The sequence below is a fragment of the Nyctereutes procyonoides genome, unplaced genomic scaffold (genome assembly GCF_905146905.1).
Source record: "Nyctereutes procyonoides isolate TBG_1078 unplaced genomic scaffold, NYPRO_anot_genome, whole genome shotgun sequence".
Classification (NCBI taxonomy): Eukaryota; Metazoa; Chordata; class Mammalia; order Carnivora; family Canidae; genus Nyctereutes; species Nyctereutes procyonoides.
The window spans coordinates 104882312-104908461 of NW_026575125.1; the positions used below are offsets into that span (position 1 = coordinate 104882312).

The 26150-nt window shown below is 39.7% G+C and overlaps 1 protein-coding gene across 4 annotated transcripts in view; it reads right to left on the reverse strand.

Moving 5' to 3' along the window:
* ARHGEF6 (Rac/Cdc42 guanine nucleotide exchange factor 6) overlaps positions 1–26150 on the reverse strand; it is a 101773-nt gene that overhangs the window by 29629 nt on the left and 45994 nt on the right. For all 4 annotated transcript variants that reach the window (XM_055338514.1, XM_055338515.1, XM_055338513.1 and 1 more), the window contains 3 exons: positions 13148–13242; positions 10157–10252; positions 8570–8692 (listed from right to left, as the gene is read on the reverse strand). In XM_055338514.1, coding sequence (XP_055194489.1) covers positions 8570–8692; positions 10157–10252; positions 13148–13242 — 314 coding nt within the window. The remainder of the gene's footprint in view (positions 1–8569; positions 8693–10156; positions 10253–13147; positions 13243–26150) is intronic.

Here is a 26150-nt window from a genome sequence, read left to right on the forward strand (position 1 = left end):
GAAAGAAGAGAAAATGAGTGGGAAATAGAGAGGGTGACAGAACACGAGAGCATCCTAAATCTGGGAAATGAATAAGGGGTAGTGGAAGGGGAGGTGGGTGGGGGGATGGGGTGACTGGGTGACGGGCACTGAGGGGGGCACTTGACAGGATGAGAACTGGGTGTTATACTATATGTTGGCAAATCGAACTCCAATAAAAAAATAAACAACAAAAGAAGGAAACCATGCTTAAAGAACTAAAGGAAGCTATAATGACAATGTCTCACCAGAGAGTATCAGTGATGAGACAGAAATTGTTTTTTTAAAAAGAACCAAATAGAAGTTCTGGGGTTAAAAAATACAATATCTGCGATTTTAAAATTCACTGGAGATGCTCAGTGGTAGATGTGAACTGACAGAAGAAAGAATCAGTAACTTTAATGATAGATTCAGAGAGATAATGTAATCTGAGAAAACAGGGGTGGGGCAGGGAGAAACGAATAAAGAAAAATGAACCAGCCTCAGAGAAATGTGGGGCATCTTTGAGCACAACAACATATGAATCATGACAGTCCCAAAGGAGAAGAGAGAGAATGGAGCAGAAAAAAATATTTGAAGATATAATGACTGAAAACTTCCCAAACTTGAGGAAAATGTTGATCTATGTAGCCAAGAAACTCAATGAATTCCAAGTAGGACAGGTGCAAAGAGATCCATATACAAATTGCAGTAAAAATGCTGAGACAAAAAAAGAGAAAATCTTAAAAATAGAAAGAGAAAACTGATTATAGGCTAGGGAACCCGAATAAGATTAACCACTAATCTCTCATCAGAATTAATATGGGCCCAGAGGCAGTGAAATGACATATACCCAAGGTAAAGAAATGAAACTGCCCACCAAGAATTCTATATCCATCCAAACTATTTTTCCAAAATTTAGGTGGAATGGAAACATTCCCCAATAAACAAAACCAAAGAATTACTTGCTGGAAGACCCAGCTTACAAGAAAATATTAAAGTTACATGAGAAAATTAAGTAAATCCAGATGTAAATTCAAATCTACATGTAAAAAGAGCACCAGCAAAGGTAGTCATGCAATTGTGAAAGACATATTTACATATTTCTCCTTTTTTCTTAACTAGTATAAAAATGATTGTGTAAAGCAATATCATATCATAATATCATTGGGCCTGTAACATATTGAAATGTAATATATTTTACAAGCACAGCACAGTGGCAGTGGGTGGGAGGAAAGCACTATTGGAGTAAGTATATGATACCAGATAGTAACTCAAATTCACAGGAAGAAATTAAGATAAACACATACTAAAAGTGAATGTTAATGTAACAGATGCTCTAAATATATCCTTGTTCTCCTTTCCCTCTCTGTTTCATTAATACACATAGCATTACATAAAATAATATTTACAACAATGTATTTCTGGGTTTATAGCATATAGATATAATATGTATAACAGTAGCCCCAAATGAGAAGAGACAGGGTATACGAGGAGTAACATTAGTTTATCACACTAGAATTAATTTAGTGTGAATATAAAGGAGATTCTGATAAGTTAAGATATATATGGAAAGTCTCAAAGCAACCATCAAAAACAGAATTCAAAAAAAATCATTGAAGGACTTCTGGTTTCAGCTCTGACATATAGAGTTTGGAAGGCATCCTTACTATTCTCCAAAGAAAAAAAAAACACTGGACTAATTGAAAATCAATGACTTTCCTTAGATCCACTGGGAAATGAAATGACAGGGAAACCCCTCCGCCCCAAATCTGGAAAGGCAGGTAAATACAGAGAATTAAAACAGAGATCTTAAGAGTCTCCCTTAAAATTTCTTGCAGAGCTGGTTTGGAGGTCACATATTCTTTCAGTTCCTGCCTGTCTTGGAAGCTCTTTATCTCTCCTTCCATTTTGAATGAGAGCCTTGCTGGATAAAGTATTCTTGGTTGCATGTTCTTCTCATTTAGGACCCTGAATATATCCTGCCAGCCCTTTCTGGCCTGCCACGTTTCTGTGGAGAGGTCTGCTGTTACCCTAATATTCCTCCCCATGAAAGTCAGGGACTTCTTGTCTCTTGCTGCTTTAAGGATCTTCTCTTTATCTTTGGAATTTGCAAGCTTCACTATTAAATGTCGAGGTGTTGAACGGTTTTTATTGATTTTAGGGGGGGATCTCTCTATTTCCTGGATCTGAATGCCTGTTTCCCTTCCCAGATTGGGAAAGTTTTCAGCTAGGATTTGTTCAAATACATATTCTGGCCCTCTGGCCCTTTTGGCGCCCTCGGGAACCCCAATTAAACGTAGGTTTTTCTTCCTTAGACTGTCATTTATTTGCCTTAATCTGTCTTCATGGTCCCTTAATTGATTGTCTCTTTTTTCCTCAGTTTCCCTCTTTGCCATTAACTTGTCTTCTATGTCACTCACTCGTTCTTCCACCTCGTTAACCCTCGTCGTTAGGACTTCTAGTTTGGATTGCATCTCATTCAATTGATTTTTAATTTCTGCCTGATTGGATACCATGGATTTTCTTCAGAGACTTAGAACAAATTATTTTAAGATTTGTGTGGAATCAGAAAAGACCCCGAACAGCCAGGGGAATTTTAAAAAAGAAAACCATATCTGGGGGCATCCCAATGCCAGATTTCAGGTTGTACTACAAAGCTGTGTTCATCAAGACAGTGTGGTACTGGCACAAAAACAGACATATAGATCAATGGAACAGAACAGAGAACCCAGAAGTGGACCCTGAACTTTATGGTCAACTAATATACGATAAAGGAGGAAAGACGATCCACTGGAAGAAAGACACTCTCTTCAATAAATGGTGCTGGGAAAATTGGACATCCACATGCAGAAGAATGAAACTGGACCACTCTCTTGCACCATACACAAAGATAAACTCAAAATAGATGAAAGATCTAAATGTGAGACAAGATTCCATCAAAATCCCAGAGGAGAACTCAGGCAACACCCTTTTTGAACTTGGCCACAGTAACCGGAGAAGGACAAACAGTGTATGTTCTCATTCATTTGGGGAATATGAATAATAGTGAAAGGGAATATAAGGGAAGGGAGAAGAAATGTGTGAGAAATATCAGAAAGGGAGACAGAACATAAAGACTTCTAACTCTGGGAAATGAACTAGGGGTGGTGGAGGGGGAGGAGGGCGGGGGGTGGGGGTGAATGGGTGATGGGCACTGAGGGGTACACTTGATGGGATGAGCACTGGGTGTTATTCTGTATGTTGGTAAATTGAACACCAATAAAAATTAATTTATAAAATTAAAAAAAAAACAAAAAACAAAAAACAAAACAGAGATCTGCTTCCCTGAAGGAGAAGCCATGGGAGCCAGTAACTGGTAGAAACACTCAAATGCTAATTTTGATGAATTTTAAGAGTCTACGTATGGACTAGCTGAACAGTTAAAAACTCCCAGGGGCCTAGTCTCAGGATCCCTTTGCATCCAAGAGTCCACTCAAGTTCTCAAGGCAAAGATTATAGAAAAATCTCCTCGCATACTGTTCTTACACTTAGAAATCTGTTGAGGGTATATCTCATGCTATATATATTTTCTGCCACAATAAAAATAAAAGGGAAAAGAATTTTTTTAAGTGGAGGAGAGGAGCACCTGGGAGGCTCAGTCAGTTCTGAGTCTGACTCAATCTCTGCTCAGGTCTTGATCTCAGAATCATGAGTTCAAGCCTTGCATTGGGCTCCACACTGGGAGTGGAGCCTACTTAAAAAAAAAATGTGGAGGAAAAATACTTCCTCAGGCAAACAAAAACTGAGAGAAATTATCACCAGTAGACCACCTTCGCAAAGATTGTTAAAAGAAGTTCTTCAGAGAGAAATAAACTTAGACCTACATAAAAAGGGAAGAGTGCCAGAGAATAATACATGCAAGTGAAAGAAAACCTTTTTCTGATTTTTTTAAAGATTTATTTATTCATTCATTCATTCATTCATTCATGATAGACACAGAGACAGAGAGAGAGGCAGAGACACAGGTAGAGGGAGAAGCAGGCTCCATGCCGGGAGCCCGATGCGGGACTCGATCCCAGGACTCCAAGATCGCACTCCGGGCCAAAGGCAGGCGCCAAACTGCTGAGCCACCCAGCGATCCCCCCCTTTTCTGATTCTTAATGGATCTAATAGATAACTGTTCAAAGTAATAATAGTGACAATATATCAGGTGATTTTACCTTATGGATAAATAAAGTGAATGAGAACAATGTTGTAAGAGATGAGGGGGAATTGAGAATACTACCTATGAATTCAAAGTGTTATATGAAAGTGCTGTTAATTATAAATGGCTATTATAAACTCTAGGGAAACCACTAAAGTTTTTTCAGAAGTATAATATGCTAGGAGAGAAGATAAAATGAAATCACATAAAACATTTAACTAAAACCAGAGAAGTCAGTAAAAGTGGGGTAGTAAAGAAACAGAACAAGTACAATAAATAGCAAACAGTTATAGGGACACCTAGGTGGCTCAGTGGTTGAGCATCTGACTTTGACTCAGGTCCCGGGATCCCGGGGTCCTGGGATCGAGTCATGCGGGGAGCCCGCTTCTCCCTCTGCCTATGTCTCTGCCTCTCTCTGTGTCTCTCATGAATAAATAAAATATTTTAAAAAGATTTAAAAAAAGAAAACTGTTATAAACATGGTAAACATGAATCCAACTATATCAATAACCACTTTAAATGTAAATGGTCTCAATATGCCAATTAAAAGACAAAGGCTGTCAGAGTGGATTAAAAAACAAGACACAACTGTATATTGTCTATGAGATATAAATAGAATAAAAGGGAAAGGATGAAAAATATATGTCAAAAATGTGCTGGGTTAGCTACATTAATTTCAGAAAAAGCTACATCAGAACAAGGAAAATTATGAGGGATAAAGAGGGAGCATTACATAAAGATAAAAGGGCCAATTCCCCAACAAGACAAAACAATCCTTAATGTGAATACACCTAACAACGGTACAACAAAATACACGAGGCAAACATTAATAGAACTGAAAGGAGAAACAGATAAATCCACTATTGTGGTTAGAAACCTCAACATTCCTCTCTCAGTAATCAACAGGTCCAGCAGATAGAAAATTAGTAAAGACATAGCTGAAGTAGACAGTGCTGTCAACCTAGTAATCTCATTTACATTTATAGAATATTTCATCTAACCACAGAAAAATATACATTGTTTTGAAGCTCAAGTGGAGCATTCACCAAGATAGATCCAATTCTGAGACATAAAACAATGTAACAAATTTATAAGAATAGAAATCAACAAAGGGTGCTGGGACATTAGACTTACACACACAAAAGAATGAAGTTGGACCCCTCCCTCATACCATATGCAGAAATTAACTCAAAAATGGATTAAAGAGCTAAATGTAAGAGATAACACTATAAAATTCTTAAATAGGCATAAATTCTCATGACCTGGATTAGGCAATAGTTTTTTAGCTGAAACATCAAAAGCACAAGCAACAGTAGGAAAATAGATATGATGGATGTCATCAAAATTAAACTTAAAATTAAAACTTTTGTGCTTCATAGGGTACCATCAAGAAAGTGAAAAGACAACATACAAACTGGGAGAAAATTTTTGCAAATCATGTATCTGATATGAGGAATATATAAAGAAGTGTTACAACTCCACAATGAAAAGATAGCCCAACTAAACAACAGGCAAAGGATTTAAACAAACATATTTTCAAAGAAGATCTTATAATAGCCAACAGGCATGTGCAACCATGTTCAACATCATTAGCCATTGGAAAGAAGGAAAGTGACCGCTACTGGCTATTAGGTTTCTTTTGGGGGAGATGAAAATGTTTTGAAACCAAATGGTGGTGATGGTTGCCCAACCTGGTGAATATATTAACAACCACTTAATTATACACTTTAAAATGGTGCATTTCTGGGATGCCTGGGTGACTGAGTCAGTTGAGCACCCGACTCTTGATTTTGGTTCATGATCTCAGGGTTGTGGGATCAAGCTCCATGTGGGGCTCTGTACTCAGTGAGGAGTCTGCCTGAGGATTTTTCTCCCTCCCGCTCTGCCCCTCTCCCCAGCTCGTGTGTATGTATGTGTGTGTGTGTGTGTGTGTGTGTGCGTGTTCACGCACTCTCTCTTACTCTCTCTGTAAAATAAATAGAGACACCTGGGTGGCTTAGTGGATGAGTATCTGCCTTTGGCTCAGGGTATAATCCTGGGGTCCTGGGATCAAGTTCCACATCAGGCTCTCAGCAGGGAGCCTGCTTCTCCCTCTGCCTGTGTCTCTGCTTCTCTCTCTCTCTCATTAATAAATAAATAAAATCTGTTTAAAAAAATGAGGTATCTAAATAATGGAATCTTCTGTGGGGATTTTAAAAATGAGGTACTGGGGGATCCCTGGGTGGCTCAGTGGTTTAGCGCCTGCCTTCAGTCCAGGGTGTGATCCTGGAGACCCGGGATCAAGTCCCATGTCGGGCTCCCTGCTAGGAGCCTGCTTCTCCCTCTGCCTGTGTCTCTGCTTCTTTCTCTCTCTCTCTTATTAATAAATAAATAAAATCTCTTTAAAAAAATGAGGTACAAATAAGTACTACAACACGATGAAGCTTGAAAACATGACGAGTAAAGAAAGCTAAACATAAAAGGCCTTGTGGTGTGTGACTCCACTTAAATGAAATGTCTAGAATTAGCAAATCCAGAGTGACGTAAAGTACTTTAGGGGTTGCCTTGGAATGGCAATGGAGGGTGCCTGCTAATGAGCGTGGGATTGTTTGGGGAGTGATGAAAATGTTCTTCAATTGATTGTGGTGATGGTTGCACAACTCTGAATATGATAAAAATAATTCAACTGTATGCTTCAAATGGGTGAATTGCATGGTATGTGAATTAGAATTCAATAAGGCTGGTAGATAAAAAAGGAAATGGTAACGCTTTCATTCTCTTTTTTGGTAATGTTTTATTTTTTAAGCTGGGTGGTGTGTATACGAGTGTTCATTTTATTGTAATTCTTTAAATTTGCATTTAAATTATACTTTGTAGGGAATACATATATATCTTAATAAAAATATTTTTTTAGAAGTGTGATAGACCTGGATGCTAATTCTGGCTCAACTACTTAAGAGCTATGAGCTCTCTGGCAGATTACTTGACCTTCCACTGTCTTACCTGTAAAGCAGTGAAGGTAGAAATAGTTAATTCCCTCATAGGCTCTTATGTGCCTGGTGCACTGTCAGTGCTATTATTAGCTAGTATTAGCTATAAGGAGTTCAGCCACTTGCCTAAATAACTCAGAATCATGGCCTCTCTGTCTTTAAACTCCAACTTCCATATTTGCTATTCTACAAGAACTCATGACTTTGATCAGGAGAAGAAAATTGACCTCCAAGCAGGACCCACTGAATTCTACCTTAAGAATCCTTACATATTGGCTCTCTAAATTCAATAAAAGTCCTAACCAACCAGGATAAAACCCAAATTTCTACCACTTCTGAGGGTTCGTGTCAACTAGTGTTCCAGTCTGGCTCTGGGGGTTCAAGTCTGAGCCAGATTAAGAGAAGAATACTCTTTCCGGTTTCCAGTCCTGAGGAATCCATATCCATTCGGAGTCTCGTTTCCGGGTCAAGTACTAAGAGACTCTGTGTGGTGATCTTGCTATTGTCTTCCTCCTCCCGACCCCCACACTAGATTTCTAGCACATGATTTCAAAGTCCAAACTGTATCTTTAAACCTATCATCCAGGGTTCTGGTCCAGATGAATGCATCAGTGAATGCATCAGGGCTGGGAAAGGAGATGGTGAGGAAGGGTAAGAGAGATACGAGCTTATCTGGGTCCCTCGCAAGGACTCTTAAAGGAGATACCATTTCATTGTTCCCCATGAATTGTGAACAATTTATATTCATGTACAATTATTATCACAGCCCATTGCTTAAAACGCCTGCCAGATAGTTCACACTGCTGGTTTCCTTCTGCCCTTCCAGAGTAATGAGTATCTGCCTTTGAGCCATAGCACTGTTTGAAACTTCCCCCACCAGAGAAAGGGAAAGAGAAAAAAGGAATGAACCCAGGCCCTTTAGCCTACTGTCAGCAACTCAGATCAATCATTCACTGGGATGAGGAAAGGCTAAAACACTGGATGTAAATGGAGTTTTGCTTCAGGAAAACTTTCCCTGATCTTCCCTCATCCCACACTAAGCTGGTACCACACTGCAAAGTCTCACAGCACCCTTTTAATTACCCTTTTGTAATGCCACATGTTTATGACATTTCATTTCATGTCTGTATTTCCCTTGAGATTCTATGCTCCAGGAGGGAAGGGACTTCCTCTTCCTTGTTTGCTACTGTATCCCCCCTCAGCTAGTATGGGTCTCTGCACATAGCAGATGCTCAGGAAATAATCTGACAGACCAAAGAGACAGACTAGCAATCCATGTAATGACAGATTAACTCCTGCAGTTGTGAAGGGGGATAATCAAAAGTCCAACTGGACACCTTGGATTTCTAAAGGAAGTGGTCCTAGGAAAGGATCTCACTGCAGAATGGCTTATTTGGGCAAACAGTTAACAATTTACCTGTGCTGTGTGAGTACATTGACAGCTGAGGGGTGATTTGCACAGTAAGCCAGATACATAGATTTAAAATGAGGCATGAGGTTCAGCAGACAACCTCCTACTTTGTGTTGGTTTTCTGGAAACCTGTAAGTAAGACAGATGAAACACAGAATGTAAAATATGAAACAAGGGACAAAGGAAGAAGATTACCAATCAAGCCTGGCTACATGCGAACCTTTTGAATTATTTTGCGAAAGTTAAAAGAGAAAATATGTTCTAACCACTTTCTCCATGGAATGTAAGTTCTTGACCACCACCTTATTTTTTGTTTTTTGAAGGGATAATTGACCACCACTTTAAACTTGAGCCACCAAACACAGAACCAATAAATAGGGGCTAGATGCTTACTTGAAATTACTAGGTAGGGTTTTTTAAAAAATATATTTGTTCAAATTATAATATTCAAAATTTTAGCCAGGCACACAAAAAATACTCTTGGCTAATTTATATGAAGTTAAAGGACAGACAAAAGTAATCAAATCTAAAAATGACACATCACAAAGGAATATTATGCAGTCTTCGTGGCTCGGTGGTTGCTAGGCAGGATGGCCTCAAGACTAATTATTTTAAGTTACAAGCCACCTGTCGTCATTTGTAGACAAATCAGAAAAGTGCAAGAAAAAAATTATTCAGCATTCCACTGTTCACAGACAGCTATTAGAACAATTTTGGCATGTTCCTTTGTCTTCCTTCTACATGTTTCTCTATAAAATGGAAAACAAAGATTACAAATCTAGTTTGCAACTGGTTCCTCTCACTTAGTGACTTATCTTTCCACATCAATAAGCTGGATCGTATCAGTATTTAGGATGGCTCCTCAGGTCTCTTTGGTATAGGCTCTTACCATCTTCCTTCCTGGATGACCACCTGTGTCCCAGAAAGCTCAAGAAACAGGCAATCACCCCAATTTCCCTATAGACAATGAAACTTCTCCGAGATACAGTGCTTGGAAAATTAATCTTGCTACAAAAATATATTGCCTGATGATCTTTACAGTCCATTCTGTATATGAAGTTGAACACCTCAATTATTGAGCTAGCCATCAAATATGTATTGTGGGTCACATAGATATACTTTCCTTTCCCCACTTTTTTGTGTATTTCAACTATTAATATAATAGACAAGATAGCAGGAGTGATTTAAAGAGAAAAAGCAGCTTATGCAACTGAATGAATTATCTGACTAATTTTTCCAAGTAATTTGCAGTATACAAAAGAAAATATCTAATCAATGTCAAAGGCATCGTCCATGGTCAGTTGAGACCTTATTTGCCTCTTACACTGATCAGGAGCAGTAAACCAAAACAATTTTTAAATAAAATCAGAAAAAACGTACTGCATGTAGAGCCCTGATATACAATGCATTAGTGGTTTGGCTCTGTAAATACCACCACCTAGTGGGTTTTTCTCTATACAGGACAATTTATCAACGTTGTAACAAATGAGTAAATATAAAGTACCCCTATCTAAGACAACAGGTAAAGGGTAAACAAAAGACACCAAAGAAATGGTATTGCTGGCTACCCTAATGGCAACACCCAACACTTACTTTGAACATTCTTCCAAGGCTTGGCAGAGTGTCTGTTGAAATGAGCATACTTCCTCAAAGTTCCCCAATAAAGATGTAAACTCCACAGTACTCAGACTGAAAAAAAAAAAAAAAACACATGGTTTCAGTGAATAGAACTTCAGGATGATTCCAGTTATCTACCTCCAGTCTAGTGAGCTGATTATTTGCTAAAAATTGGCAAATGGGATGAGGGAAGGGCAATCTCTAGATTTTAACTTTCACTTTTTAATTTACAACAACTCTGTGGTCTTAAACAACTTTTAAAAGTGTCTTTCCTTGATTTATTTTTTCTATAATAAGAATAATGATCCCAGAGCAAACAAGTGTTTATAAAAGACATTTAGGTGTTTCACAATGCAATGAGTGAACAAATAACAAGTGTGTAATATTTAAGTATCTAAATAGGCAAAATACATCATGGCTGGGGAATAAATGTAAAAAATTTTGAGTATTCTCTTCTAGAGGAGCTGGGAGATTAATTGAAAGATATTATATATTCTCATAGACTGCACAGGGAAAAATTGCAAAATCCACTTTCTCCCAATTTAATGCTCATAAATCAATAAAAGGAAATCTTCATGAGAGGAAGTAGAGGAGAAGAAAATAGTACTGATTTATTTGCTTGTTTTCTTGCTTGTTTGGTTGTGGAATGGAATAGAGCAAATAAAGGCCAACTGAACAATTTTATCCAGAGCCTCTGTACTATGAATTTTCTCCATTTTCCCCCACCAAATGGTAGGTGATTACATGCACCAACAACACTCACACAGCACTTAACACTTCTCCAGGTGTTTCACAAATAATAACTCATTTTAACCTGACAACAACCTCATGAGGTGCCTGCTATTGTCTCCATCTTGCATGTAAGGAAACCCAGGCACAGAGAGGTTAAAGCAAATCACCCAGCCACAAAGCTAATGAAGGGTGAAGCCAGAACTTAAACCACAACATTCTAACTCCAGAGCCCATGTTCTTAAACACTTTTTGGGAGAAAACTTTTCTGAAGATTTAGAAGGCCAGTGTCAGCCACACATTCTTTATTCTTCATATAATAGGGGAGTGTTTCCAAGAGAGTATTTTTGCTGACAAAGAAAAGGAAGCCCCACACAAACCTTACCAGTAACCCCTCGAGTATAAGAAGTGCCCAGTTCCTCTGCCATCATGCCCTTCTGAACCACAAGCTGGAAAACCCCTAGTATGGGTATTAAAAGTGAAACATTCAGCCAGCCAGCTTCCCTGACTTCCTTCTCTCATGGCCCCAAGAAGGTGACTGGGGAGTCGAACTGAACCTGATTGGGGGCTTTCTTGGTCCCTTCAGGATCAGACAGTAAACAGTCTGGTTTGCTCCAGTCACTCTGTCTAGAAAGACAGCTGGTAGAAACAGACCCCAAGTGTATTCTGAATTTACATGGCAACAGCACAGTTCTGAGTCAGGCTTCTTGCCTCCTTCATTTGCAACCTTCCCATCTCCCCTCTCAGGGTCATCACCTCGGTTTCCTGCCCCTGTCTGTCACCTCTACAAAATGGAAGGCACATTTCAATCAGCGGCAGGAGGTGCAGCTGGTCGAGTCTGGCCACTTACTGGCTGTGTGATGGGTACAGCAATAAGCCTCTGGACTTCAGTTTCCTTATTTGTTCAATGGGGATAGTCATTTCTTCCAGGGCACTAGACTCAATGATTCATTGAGGTTCCTTCCATTCAGCTCTAAGAAGTATGATTCACAGGATTAACTTCATGTTTTACATAATAATAACAAAAGACACTTTGTTGTTGATCATGTTTCAATGCTTACAAAACACAGGAATACAAAATCCTTTCATACCGAAGTTAAGATTCCCATAGTGCCATGGAAAATAACCAACTGGGAAATTTAGCAAGACCTTATGCCTTAGAAAACATGATTTGGAAAAAAAAAAGGGAGGAAAAAAATCACAAAATATGTTAAATTTATTTAAGCCTGAAGTCCAATAGCTGAGGCAGCTGTCCAGCGAAAGTAAACTCTTACCGAGGGGAAGGAGGAGGCTTTTGTCCTGCAGTTTAAGGGCCTGTGGCTCAATTTTCTATTTGACTTATAGATCATAATCTCTAGTAAAGTGTAATCAATTAAAATAAAAACACAAACAAATGCAGTTAGCCACTATTTGTTAAATAGGCCATGCCTACAAGCACAAAAAAAATGGTCAATGTTTTTCTTTTGTGAAAATGAAGTTTTCAATTCAAGCTCCAGACATTTCTAAGACCAGAATAAGGTTTGAGTATTTTATTTAAAACAAACACACAGGGCAGCCTGGGTGGCTCAGCGGTTTAGTGCCGCCTTCAGCCCAGGGCGTGATCCCAGAGACCTGGGATCGAGTCCCACATCGGGCTCCCCGCATGGAGCCTGCTTCTCCCTCTGCCTGTGTCTCCGCCTCTCTCTCTGTGTCTCTATGAATAAATAAATAAATAAATAATATTTAAAAAAATAAAACAAACACACAAACATTTTAATAGTTCTATCATTCTCTTTGGTCTGAATGAAATACGACCTCGAGGTGCCCTTAACAAACATTCACAAAATGCCACATGCTTTCCCTTCTCAGACCATGGAGAAGAGTTTCTGCCCCGGCAAAGGTCAGGGGGAGCACAAAACTTTCCAGTTTATATGTTTTCTGCATAAAAACACTAGCAGGATCCGTGTGTGCAAGGTAAAACTGCATATATTGCTTTTAAAACATACAAGATAAAAACTGCGACAGACAGAAATGCGGATGTGCTCATTCCTTCCACAGGCAAAAGAGAAAGAAAGCCAAGCTCTCCAGCAGCAACATCTTGTGTAATTTCCGTTGCCCTGACCGTGTTCTTGGCAACCTGTGATCTGTGGAAATTCTTCTAAAGGGCAAAATCAATTATTCAGTGACATAAGAGCAATAACTCTGGATGCTGACATTATCTTGCTTTATTTAGCAAGGGGTTTAAAATGTAAATCTTACTTGTTATTGGACTGCAGGGGTCTTAAATAAGTGACAAGTAGAGACTGAAGTTCTTTAGCATAATCCTTTTCAGTGTCCAAAATGTTCTGTAACACCTATGGAGAAACAAAGGTCAAGGTCAAGCTCTTGTATTTCTCAGGACAGTCGAAGGTAAGATATAGCTTGAGATCTTTTCATCAAATTACTAGCCTAGCACTGTAAGAAGCACAAAATCTGAATGCATTTTGTTTCATTCTAGCAAACTACCTTAATAATTGCATGACAATTGGTTATACTGCATAATTCATATGAATACAATTTTTCACAGTTACTCATAACTGGAGGGACCTGGCCATTTACACAGCACTGTTGAGAATGCTTTCACGTGCTCTAAATCATTTATCCTTGGGAAAGGCCTCAGTTAACTAACAAAGGACCATATCCCATTTTATGGATGCAAATATAGAGACCAGTTACCTGAAGACATATGGATTCAATGTCAGGATGATTTCATGATAACTGATGTCAAAATACCACAAAAGGGACGCCTGGGTGGCCCAGCAAGTCATGTTCCAGTAAGATCTTTAGGGGACAAAATCTGAAGCCACAGTGAATTTTTAAGTAGAGTTAAAACTGGTCTTTTAAGAAAGGTAAAAAGTACTAGTATGAACAATTCAGTAAGAAGAGGAAGCTGAAGTGTGAGGAATTTAACAAGGGGAATAATGAATTATAACCAAATTATAATAATTGGTTTTATATGAATAATAACCAAATTAAAATCCTTGAGGCAAAACAACCCATGTACAGTCTGTGATTTCTCTTGCCCTGTCAGTCCTAGGGGCCTGTCTCATTTTCCAGCCTCTTCTGGAGATACCTACAACCTACATTTCAAGCTCCTAGAGATCACCAAGCTACTCCTAATTTACTCAACAGAAATGTAGTATGCCCACTCCAAGCCAAATACCACATGGCCTGCAGGGAGTCTCTACTGTGTTTGCAGAGGATCACAAGACCATGTGAAACATTCTTAGCTAGGAGAGGCCTCTCAGGCAACCAGTGCTCCAGACATCTACTCACAGGACAATGCATGTTGATCTACTTTTGAAAGATGGAGTGGACAGAGCCAGTGGAGACCCAGGTAACTATGGGCTTTGGGGGTAACAACCAGACTGGCAGGTGGTCATCCAAGCTCTGCTACCAACTGACAGGTTGCTACAGTTTTAAGGTTTCACTCGCCTCACCTCAGATTGTGACATTTCACCTACCTCAGGGACCATTGTGAAGAGGGACTGAGACACTACACAGGTGGGTGCTTAGTGAGCAGGATACAGTCCTGCCAATGTAAGGTGTTACAAAAAGGTTTCTCCGTGGCAGCACTACTGACATTTTGGACCAGACAACTCTGCTGTGAGGGGCTGCCCTGTGCATTATGGGGTATTGAGCAGCATCCCCAGCCTCTACTCACTAGATGCCAGTTGCACGCCACTCCTCCATCCAGTATGGCAACCGAACACATGTCCAGATGTTGCCAAATGCCACCTGAAGGACGATATGGCCTGGTTGAGAATCTCTGGGGTAGAGGCCACAAACGACAGCATGGCTTCAAAAGCGAGAGCTTAAGTCATACTCCCCCCTCTCCAGTCACTCATGTCTCCTTTCAGTTCCCCTATTCCTCAGAAACTACTCTCAAAAGGTGTAGATGTAAATAAACCCCAGGGCCTGGAGGCACTGACACTCTCTGAAATTAATCCAGTGACAGAACGGAAATGACTCCCCCCCATAGAAAGCTGAAGCACCACAAAGGAAATTGGCAACTATCTTGAGATGAACAAAAAAGAAAACACAACATAAAAAACCTCACAGGATGCAGTTAAAGCAGACAAATATATAGCTGTAAATGTCCATATGGAAAAAGAAGAAAGAGGACTTCTGGTTTCTGGTCCAGCATTTAAGCAGTGTAGACGTCATTACCCCATCATAACCATAAGTAAATAGCTAAACTAACTGGGGAAAAAAACCCACTTAAATTTTCTTATATCTGTCAAGGAATTGAGGCCACAGGGGAAAATGCTACCTCCCAAACTGGAGAGACAAACATGAAGATACACAAAATCAAAACTTGCTGGCACAGAAATCCATGAGCAGAGGCCTATGTGGAAATCAGGAGCAGGGCAGGACAACTTGAGCTGTAACTGAACTGCTGGGGGCACAGGGTAGACAAGTCTGAGAGTTCAACCTCCAGGGAGCCCAGTCACAGAGCAGCACACTCACCTTTTGTTATATGTCCAGTGGCTCTACCAGGCTGTCACAGTAAAGATAGGAAGAAAATCTCCCTCCTGCTTCAGAAGTGGGAAAGGAAAGGTGGCCATTTTGGAAATACACCAGAGCATTCTGTCCATCCTGACAAGGTCTGCCCTCAAGAGAGAAACTATTTGACCAGGGCCTAACCTTTCAGGTCTTTACCAGAGCTGAACCTCACAAGAAGAAGGGAAATACCTACCCCAGCTCCCTCCAGCCTTCCTGTCCCGTCCCCACCCCCCACCCCCCACCCCCCCCACTAAAAGAGTAAAACAACCTGGGAAGCACTGGTGAAGTTTACAATCTAGAGACATAGCATACCAAAAGACTTAGACTTGATCATTGGACTTCAGAAAAGCCTCCCCAGCCTCCACACCTCACCATCCTACTACTGCAATTCCTTTTACACAGTATGTCACATTTGGCTTCCAACAAAAAGTTATAAGGCATACTAAAAGGCAAAAAACATAGTTTGAAGAAACAGAGAAAACACTGGAACCACAGTCAGGAATGGCAGGAATGTTGGAATCATGAGACTAGGATTTTAGAATGACTATGAGTAATATGCTAAGAGCTCTAATGAAAGTAGACAACATACAAGAACAGATGGGCATTGTAAGCAGAAAGATAGAAATACTTAGGATGAAAATGAAATGGTAGTGATCCAAAACACTAACAGAAATGAAGAATGCCTTTGATGGGCTCATTAGTACACTGGACCACCAAGAAAAGAATCTCTGAGCTTGTGGATATGTCGATAGAAGATTTTGAAACTGAAAAGCAAACAGAAAAAAAAGACAAAAAAAAAAAGAAACAGAATACCTACAAACTGTGGGATAACATATGTTTAATCAGAATGCCAAAAGAGGAAGAAGGGGAGAAAAGGACAGAATACTTGAAACAACAATGATAGAATTTTTCCAAATTAATGTCAAACACTAAATGACAGTTCCAGGAAGCTCAGAGAAAATTGGCAGGATGAATGCCAAAGACAAACCCACCTACGCATAATCATGTTCAAAGTACAGAAAAGGCAAAGATAAAGAAAAGAATCCTAAAAGAAGCCAGAGGGAAGTAAAAATCCAGCTTACCTATAGAGGGGCTAAGATAAGAATTATATCCAACGTATTCTCAGAAACCATGTAAGAAGAGGGCAGTGGAGAGAAATATTTAAAGTGTTGAGAAAAAAACATCCCACCAACCTAGAATTCTGTACCCTGTGAAATTTTCTTTTAAAACTCAAGAAAAAATAAAGGCTTTCTCAGCCATACAAAGATTGAGGGAATTTGTTTCCAACAGACCTGCCTTGGAAGAAATGTTTCAAAAAAGGTTCTTCAGAGAGGAGGAAAATGCTATAGGTCAGAGACCCAGATCTACATAAGGAAAGAAAGTATGAGAGAGGAAATAAGTAAAGATAAAATAAAAACTCTAAATTTTTGTATTATTAATTGATGTAACAGATATATGCTTATATGCTTGCATATAGATAAGCATATATGATTTAAAAATTTTGTATTTATTATCTTTAAATTTAAATTCAATTTGCCAACATATACTATAACACCCAGTATGCTTATGTATAATTGAAATGAATGACAGCAAAGATACGAGGGATGGGAGGGAGGAATTAGGAATACTCTGTTATTATAAGGTACTCACACTACCTGTGAAGTAGTATACTATTATCTTTGGACTACTTCTAAATATACATTGCAAACTCTAGGTCAACCACTGAAAAAAGTAAAAAGAAAATTCTAGAAAGATACAAACTACCAAAACTGACTCACAAAAGGAATAGAAAGTCTCAACAGCTATAACAAATAAAGACATTGAATAAGCATTCAAAACAATTCCCATAAATTAAAGCCTAGGATGAGATGGCTTTTCCGGTTGATTCTACCAAAAGTTGAAAGAATTCATATAAATCCTTCACAAATTCTTAAAATATTGGAAAAGAAGAGAGTAGAAGCTACACTTCCCAATTCCAAAACATACTACAAAGCTACAATAACAAGATAGTTTAGTACTGGTATAGGACAGATATATAGATCAGTGGAGTAGAATTGAGAGTCCAAAAATAAACCTATAAGCTGATTTTTGACAAATGTGCCAAGACCATTCAGTAGGGAAAGAACAGTTTTTTCAACACATGGTGAAGGGATCACTGGATGGCTATATGCAAAAGAATGTGCACTTCAACTTTATAATATATACAAAAATTAACTTAAAATGGACTCAAGACTTAAAACTATCAAACTCTTAGAAGAGAATAGAGGAGGAAATCTTCATGACTTTGGATTTGACACCAAATCACAAGCAACAAGAGAAAAAGTACATAAATTGGAATTCATAAAAATTAAAAACTTTTGTGTGTCAGAGGACAGTATCAGGAAAGTGAAAGACAAGCCACAGGATGGGAGAAATATTTACAAGTCATACATCTGAAAAGGGTCTAGTATCCAGAATATATAAAAAACTCTAACAACTGAATAGTAAAAATAATTACTTGAAAGTTGGCTAAGGATTTGAATAGCCACAGTTTTACGATATGACCCAGCAGTTCAATTCCTAGAGAAATGAAAACAAATGTCCACACAAAAATCTGCAAGTGAATCTTCATAGAGCATTATATTTTTAAGATTTATTTATTTGAGAGTGAGAGAGAAAACACAAGCAGGGAAGAGGGGCAGAGAGAGAGGGAGAAGCAGATCCCCCACTGAGTAGGGAGCCTGACTCAGTGCTTAATCCCAGGATCCCAGGATCATGACCCAAGACAAAGGCAGGTGCTCAACTGAGCCACCCAGGTGCCCCATTCACAGAGCTATATTAGTAACAACCAAAAAGTGGATACAATCCAAAGGTCCATAAACTGATGAATAGATAAACATAACCTAGTGTATCTATACAATGGAATATTAGCCATAAAAAGAAAGAAGTACTGGTAAATTCTACAACATGAATGAACCATGAAAATAATATGCTAAGTGAAAGAAGCCAGACACAAAGGAACAAATATTGTATGATTCAGTTTATACATGTCCAGAATAGACAAAATCCAGAGACAGAAAGTAGATTAGTGCTTCTCAAGGTCTGGAGGAAGTGATTGCTAATAGGTACAGGGTTTCTTTTTAAAAATTTTTCACTTAAATTCAATTTAGTTAACATATACTGTATTATAGCTTCAGAGGCAGAATTTAGGGATTCATCAGTTGTATATAACACCCAGTGCTCAGGGGCACCTGGGTGGCTAAGTGGTTGAGTGTCTACCTCTGACTCAGGTTGTGTTCCCAGGGTCCTGGGATTGAGTCCTGTATTGGGCTCCCCACAGGCAGCCTCCTTCTCCCTTTGCTTATGTCTCTGCCTCTGTGTGTGTGTGTGTGTGTGTGTGTGTGTGTCTTTCATGAATAAATAAATAAAATAAAATCTTAAAAAAAACACCCAGTGCTCATTCCATCAAGTGCCCTCCTTAATGCCCATCACCCAGTTACCCCATACCCCCCCTCTGTCAACCCTCAGTTTGTTTCCTAGAGTTAAGAATTTCTTTTTTTTTTTGAGTTAAGAATTTCTTACAGTTTGTCTCCCTCACTGATTTCGTCTTATTTTACTTTCCCCTATCTTCCCCATTGTTCATCGGTTTTGTTTCTTAAGTCCCACATATGAATGAAATCATTTGGTATTTGTCTTTCTCTGACTGACTTACTTTACTTAGCATAATGCCCTCTAGTTCTACCCATGTCATTGCAAATGGCAATATTTATTTCATTCTTTTTGATGGCTGAGCAATATTCCATTGTGTATATATACCATGTCTTCTTTGCCCACTCATCTGTCGATGGACACCTGGGCTCTTTCCATAGCTCAGCTATTGTGGACATTGCTGCTATGGGTACAGGGTTTATAACTGGGGTGATGAGGTGATGAAAATATTGTAAAATCAGGCTGGTGATTGTCACATAACTGTTAACTTATTAAAAATCAGTAAATTATACAGCTTAAAATGGTGAGTTTTGTGGTATGTAAATTATATGTCAATGAAGCCATTTTAAAAAGTCAAAGCACACATTTTGCATCTGCTAATAGAAATTCTTTCTGATTTTCCTCTTGGACTCCAAGTCCTTATCCAGGAGAGTGTCCTTCCAAACTCAAATTTGTCCATCATAGAGCTCTCTGCCCAGCTGGGCCACTGTTCAAAGCATGCAGTACCCCAGCTCCTCACCTATATGCATGCTCAGCACTAATATTCATTTTATATTCTTAGAAATGGAGAGAACTGCACCAGAATTCAGCAGTATCATCTTTTATTAAGGAAGAGGTAAAACATATATATGCATACTGCTTTATTAACAATATTTATTTTTCTATAGAATTTGTATTGAGGGAGGGGAAAAAGGATGGTGGCAAGCCTTCCTGCTCATGTTCAGGAAGGAATGAAGTCATCTCATCATCTCCTTTTGTTCACATTTCTCTAAAAAGACTGTGTCTGGAAATGAGCCATCCCACATCCTCACCTTCCTCTCAAGCGCTGTTGCCTATAACTGCCACCCTACCCAAATTGCAATGTCTGCTGGAAACAAGAAAAAATAAATAAAAAATCAAACCAGATCCAGTCATTCATTGCCTGAAGGGAATTTTTAAATTAGAAAAGTCAGTCATATTTACATTATACAATGTGATTTTTAAAACAATGCTGCTTTAATCCGTCCTCCCTCTCACCACTGAAACAGCTTTATTATTTCAACTTCCTTTCAAATGCTATCATCTGGGGCTTCTTTTAAAGATATCACTAAGATTTTGAAAAAGAGAGAGAGAGAGAGAGAAGAAAAGAAGAAGAAATCACTAAGATTTTGCAAGAAAGGTGCTAACTGTCCTGCTCCAGTAGGTATATTTGTGAGGTGAGGCAGGACACTTTGTAGGAGTTCCATTCCTGTTGGAACCACTAGCTTGGGACACACAGAACACAAAGGTAACAAAGGCAAGGAGACACCTCCTGCTGCTTCTCAATGACTCCTCGAGAGCTACACCAAAAATCTTTTTAACTCATATCGCTGTAAGTTTTGAGGGTGGCTGAATGCTGACTTTACAAAACTGAATTGACAAAGGTGGTCAATGAATCCTTCATTAAATAATGCAAAAAAAAAATTGAATGGTAACGTATTAGATAGTCCTGCCCTTGCTGTGGTCTGATTAGTAGAAACACTCTTCTGGGTGGATGCTTGGGATTCTTTCCCAAATTCATCTGGACTTTCATTGCTTTCCTCAATCTCAAAAGACCAACTGATGAACTTCTGATACTGGTTCTTTATTTTGCAGGCCACAGGGCATCTACTGTAAAAGGATAAAAAGGGAAGCAGACAGAGAAGGCTATGTGTTCCCAAACAGAAGGCCTCAGATGGCAAGGGGTTTGGCAAGCCAACCAACTTCAGAGCAGTACAGTTTGATCGAGATGAAACCCATTCAAACTGCTAAAATAGACTGCATCCAGACATTGCCTTTGCCTCCCTGACTGTCTCCACAAGGGTAACTGAGTATCCTTTTGCTCCATTAACCTTTGACTAAATTCAGAATAAGACAGATGGGGAGAAGCCATAGAAAAAGAGGTGCTGGCCTTTTGTACCTCTATCCTGGGCTATTGATTCTCCAATAAAATGTATTTCCCACATTTCCTGGGAAGGCTTTAGAGTGAGTTCATTTTTATAACTCTTTCTTCCAAAGGGAAAGAGTTATAGAGTATGAAGGAATTATTTTAAGAGGTGAAAATGCATAAACACAAAGGCTGAAAATAGAGAAAGGTCCAATGATCACAGAAGATTATAATGGCCTCAGGAAACCTTAAAGCAAAGACGTCATATTATAGGAATTCTGAGATAATTATGATGCCCGTAAGAATGAGTTCATGTTGATAAAGTCCTATGGGACCTAAAAAGGCGACCTATTCCTGTATTTATGTCATATTTGACTTATATGCCAGTAGAGCCTCCTTGCTTACATTCAAATGCAGTGACTGATTTCACACCTCCAGGTCTCTGGCTTTCATGCAACAAGCAGCACTATCTCCCTATTGACAGACTATGCAAATGCTGTCACCACCTCGACCTCCAGCCTTCAGATGGAAGAGAAACAGCTGACCTCTGAACAACACAGGTTTGAACTGCACAGGTCCACTTATACGCGAATTCTTTTCAAAAAATGCAGTACAGGACTGTAAATGTATTTTTTCTTCCTTATGATTTTCTTAATAACATTTCCTTTTCTCCATCTTACCTTATTGTATGAATGCAGCATATGACACATATGACATGCAAAATATGTATTCATCGACTCTTCATGTTATCGGTGAAGTTTCCAGTAAATAGCAGGGTCTCAGTAAAGTTCTTGGGGAGTCGAAGGTTATACACGGATTTTTTTACTATGCAGGGGGTCAGCGACCCTAACCTCCGAGTTGTTCAAAGGTCAACTGTATATGGATGAGTAAGACAGGAAATGGGTAGGTAAAAAAAAAAAAAGTACAGGGATACGGAGAAGGAATAAATGGATGGATGGATAAAGTAGTTTAGGTCGGTATATTAAAAAAGGGAAGGTACCTGGGTGGCTCAGTGGTTGAGCATTTGCCTTTAGCTCAGGTCATGATCCCAGGGTCCTAAGATTGAGTCCCACATCGGGCTCCCTATGGGGAGCCTCCTTCTCCCTCTGCCTATGTCTCTGCCTCTCTCTCTGTCTCTCATGAATAAGTAAAATCTTTAGGGCAGCCCTGGTGGCGCAGCGGTTTAGCGCCGCCTGCAGCCCGGGGCGTGATCCTGGAGACCCTGGATAGAGTCCCACATCAGGCTCTCTGCATGGAGCCTGCTTCTCCCTCTGCCTGTGTCTCTGCCTCTCTCTCTCTGTGTGTGTCTCTATGAATAAATAAATAAAATCTTTTAAAAAATCTTTAAAAAAAATTAAAAAGGGAAGGTGCACAGTGGATTTTTAGGACAGTGAAAATACTCTGTATGATAACATAATGATGGATGATACATGCCATTATACATTTGCCCGAACCCAAAGAACATACAAGACCAAGAGTGAGCCCTAATGTAAACTATGGACTTTGGATGATCATGATGTGAAAGTGTAGATTCTTCAGTTGTCACAAATACACTACTCTGGTGGGAGATGCTGGTGGTGGGTGAGGCTGTGCATGTGCGTGGCTGTGGGGGGTATATGAGAACTCTCTGTACCTTCTGCTCAATTTTGCTGCAAACCCCAAACTGCTCTATAAAATAAAGTATTAAAAAGAGGGGGGTAAGGAGTTGATAAGCACTAGAAAGAGAAAATTCAGGGTGGGAGCAAGTGGGCAGATAGATGAGTAAGAGAATAAATAGAGTAAGCAGAAAGCAGGCAGTAAGGGCAGATATTACAGGAGGTTTCCTGGGATTTTTGTGATGTCACATGCCACACACTCCCCACCTTTCCTACTGAGTGTAGGCTCTTTAAGACATACCCTTGTAGGCATCTGCCACAAGTAACCGTGAAGTAGAAGAAAACTAGAGAAAAAAATAAATAATGCTGGCCATTACAGATTGAATTTTCCTGTTTGGATGTAGGGAGACACCATCTCTCCCTCTGCAGATGGATGCTAGCATGCAGAATTGAATATTTGGATCACTGCATATGGCAGCACAAAGGACAGCATTCTTCCCGTGTGCCACACTGGTTGCAAAGAATAAAGCACTGCAGCTTCCCAGGGGCATTTTGATGGGTGAAGAAGAGAGTCCTATCCACTCTGTGACCTGAGGGGAGGGACTGCAGGCATGCACATTCCTGCCTGGTCGGACGTGCCTGTATAGTCCCAGTGCCCCAACTCCCTTCCAGCTGTTCTCTGCTTATCTAGGTCTGGACATGACTGAGTCTCGTCTTCCACTGAACCTTTCCCTTGCTGGGTTCTCCAACTTCAGTTTAGTGAGCTTCAGAATCGCCTGTGGGGGGTGGTAGGGGTGAGGAAGGGGCTGCAGGTTTCCTGAGCTCTGCGGCCAGAGATTCTCAGGTAGAGTAAGTCAGGTGTGGGGCCCACAACCTGCACATTTAACAAGCTCCCCGGGGGCTTCTGATGCACAAGACCTCAAGCACAGTGTAAGGAACCCATCTTAGGATACTTTTATAATGTGACATCTCTGCCACATGCCTTACACTATCACGTCTGCCCCGCCTTCCCAGTGAGGCCATGGGTGCTAAGAGCTAAGTGCCACAATGCAAATTAAGCCTGATAACAAAGCCACTTGGATTCCTTTTTCTGTTCTTTGTTTTTTCAGTTTTACTGAGGTACAACTGACCAATAAGAAGTATATATATTGGAGGTATATAACTTGATATTTTGATAGAAGTACACCTTGCGAAATGATCACCACAGTCAAGCTCTTTAACAACCCTCCTCTCACAACATTACCATTTTCCTTTCTTGTTCCAATTGTTGCTGTTGTTCTTTATTTTAAAATACTTCCTAGCACATAACATCAAGTTACATTTCAAATCAGATGTGCTACCCAAATTGCATCAAAGCCTGAGTAGGGCAGGAATCAGAAGATGATCCCTTGGAAACTTGAAAAGGGGGACACGATTTCTACAGACTTGCAAATCCAAGAGGTCTCCTGCCCATGTTTTTAGGATGTGATGGTTAATTTTACATGTCATTTTACATGTCAACCTCACTGGGTCACAAGGTACCTGGCTTAAACGTTATTTCTGGGTGTGTCTGTAAGGGCATTTCCAGGTAACATGAGCCCTTGAATTGGTAGAGTGATTAAAGCAGACTGTCCACCCCCAATGTGAGTGGGCATCACCCAATCTGTTAAGGGCCTGAATAGAACAAAAAGGGAGAGGGAAGGAGAATCATTCTCTCTGCCTGACTTCTTGAGCTGAAACATCAGTCTTCTCCTACCCTCGGACTAGAACTTACACCATTGGCTCTCCTGGTTCTCAGGCCTTCGGAAAATTTAATTTCTAGGAATCTACTCTATAGATCTTCATATACTTTGCCAACGTCCTATGATAAGATCTTCACTGCAGAACTGTTTATATAGCAGCAGGGAACTAGAAGCAATGCACACGAACTCCAATAGGAACTGGGAGATATAAATTGCAGGACATCAGAATTTGTGTATAAGTATATATATGGTTTACATAGGCCCATAAGAATCACAGAGGTTAATGTGCCTTGGATAATCCCAATGACATTTTAAATCAGTAGAATCATTTATGTATATACCACCTTTATCCATTCATCCATCAGTGCACACTTGGGCTGCTTCCATACCCTGGCTATTGTAAATAATGCTGCTATAAAAATAGGGGTGCATGTATCCCTTTGAATTAGTGTTTTTTGTATTCTTTGGGTAAATACCCAGTAGTGTGGTTGCTGGATCATAAAGTAGTTCTATTTTTAACTTTTTGAGATACACACACACACACACACACACACACACACAGGAATATTAGCCACAAAAAAAGAATGAAATCTTGCCATTTGCAACATCATGGACGGAGCTGGAGAGTAATTATGCTAAGTTAAATACATCAGTCAGAGGAAGACAAGTACCATCTGATTTCACTCATATGTGAGATTGAAGAAATAAAACAAATGAGGAAAGTAAAAAAAGAGAGAGAGAGAGGCAAGCCAAGAAACAGACTTGACCACAGAGAACAAACTGAGGCTTCCCGGGGCAGGGCGGGGAGAGGATGGGTGAAACAGATGATGGGGATTAAGGAGGGCACTTGTGATGAGCACCAGCTGATGTACAGAAGTGTTGAATCACTAAATTGTACACCTGAAACTAATAGCACACCATATGTTAACTCACTGGAATTTAAATAAAAACTAAAATAAATAAATAAATTGGTAGAATCCACAGAAGCAGAGACAACTCCAAAGCAGCTCTATGGTATACTCCAAATCCACAGGGAAAAGAAGCTATGGTAGCATTTTCATCCCTCATTTGACTGCATCTTTTCTTTAAAATTTAAGTCACTTGTGGAGGGGCACCTGGGTAGCTCCACCGTTTAAGGGTCCGATTCTTGATTTTGGCCTAAGTCATGATCTCAGGGTCATGGGATCAAGCCCTGTGTCGGGCTCTATGCTTACTGGGAAGTTTACTTCTCTCTCTCTCCCTCTGCCCCTCCCCCTGCTTGTGCAAATGTGTGTGTGTGTGCATGCTCTCTCTCTCTAAAATAATGAATAAATCTTTTTAAAAAATTAAATCACTGAGGTAGGGTGCCTGGGTGGCTCAGTTAAGTGTCACACTCTTGGTTTGGGCTCAGGCCATAATCTTATGGTTGTGAGATGGAGTCCCTGTTGGGCCCTGCACTCAGTGCAGAATCTGCTTGAGATTCTCTCCCTCGCCCTCTCCCACCCCCTCTACCCCTCCCCTGGCCTGTGCATGCTCTCTCTCTCTCTCTCAAATAGATAGATAGATAGATAGATAGATAGATAGATAGATAGATAGATGATAGATAGATGATAGATAGATAGATAATGTCTTAAAAAATTAAATCACTGGGGTCACTTGGAGGCTAAAAGAAATGATCACGAGGAAGGAAGAAGGGAGCCCAGCTCTGTTGGGTAATAGATTTTAACCCAATGTAAGAGGAAAATAGTGTAAATGTAAGAAGAAAAATAGTGACAAAATTGTCCCCTATGATTATTTTTCATGTCACCTATGAAGCTACTTCCTGAGTTTTCATGCCAACTATCGCCCCG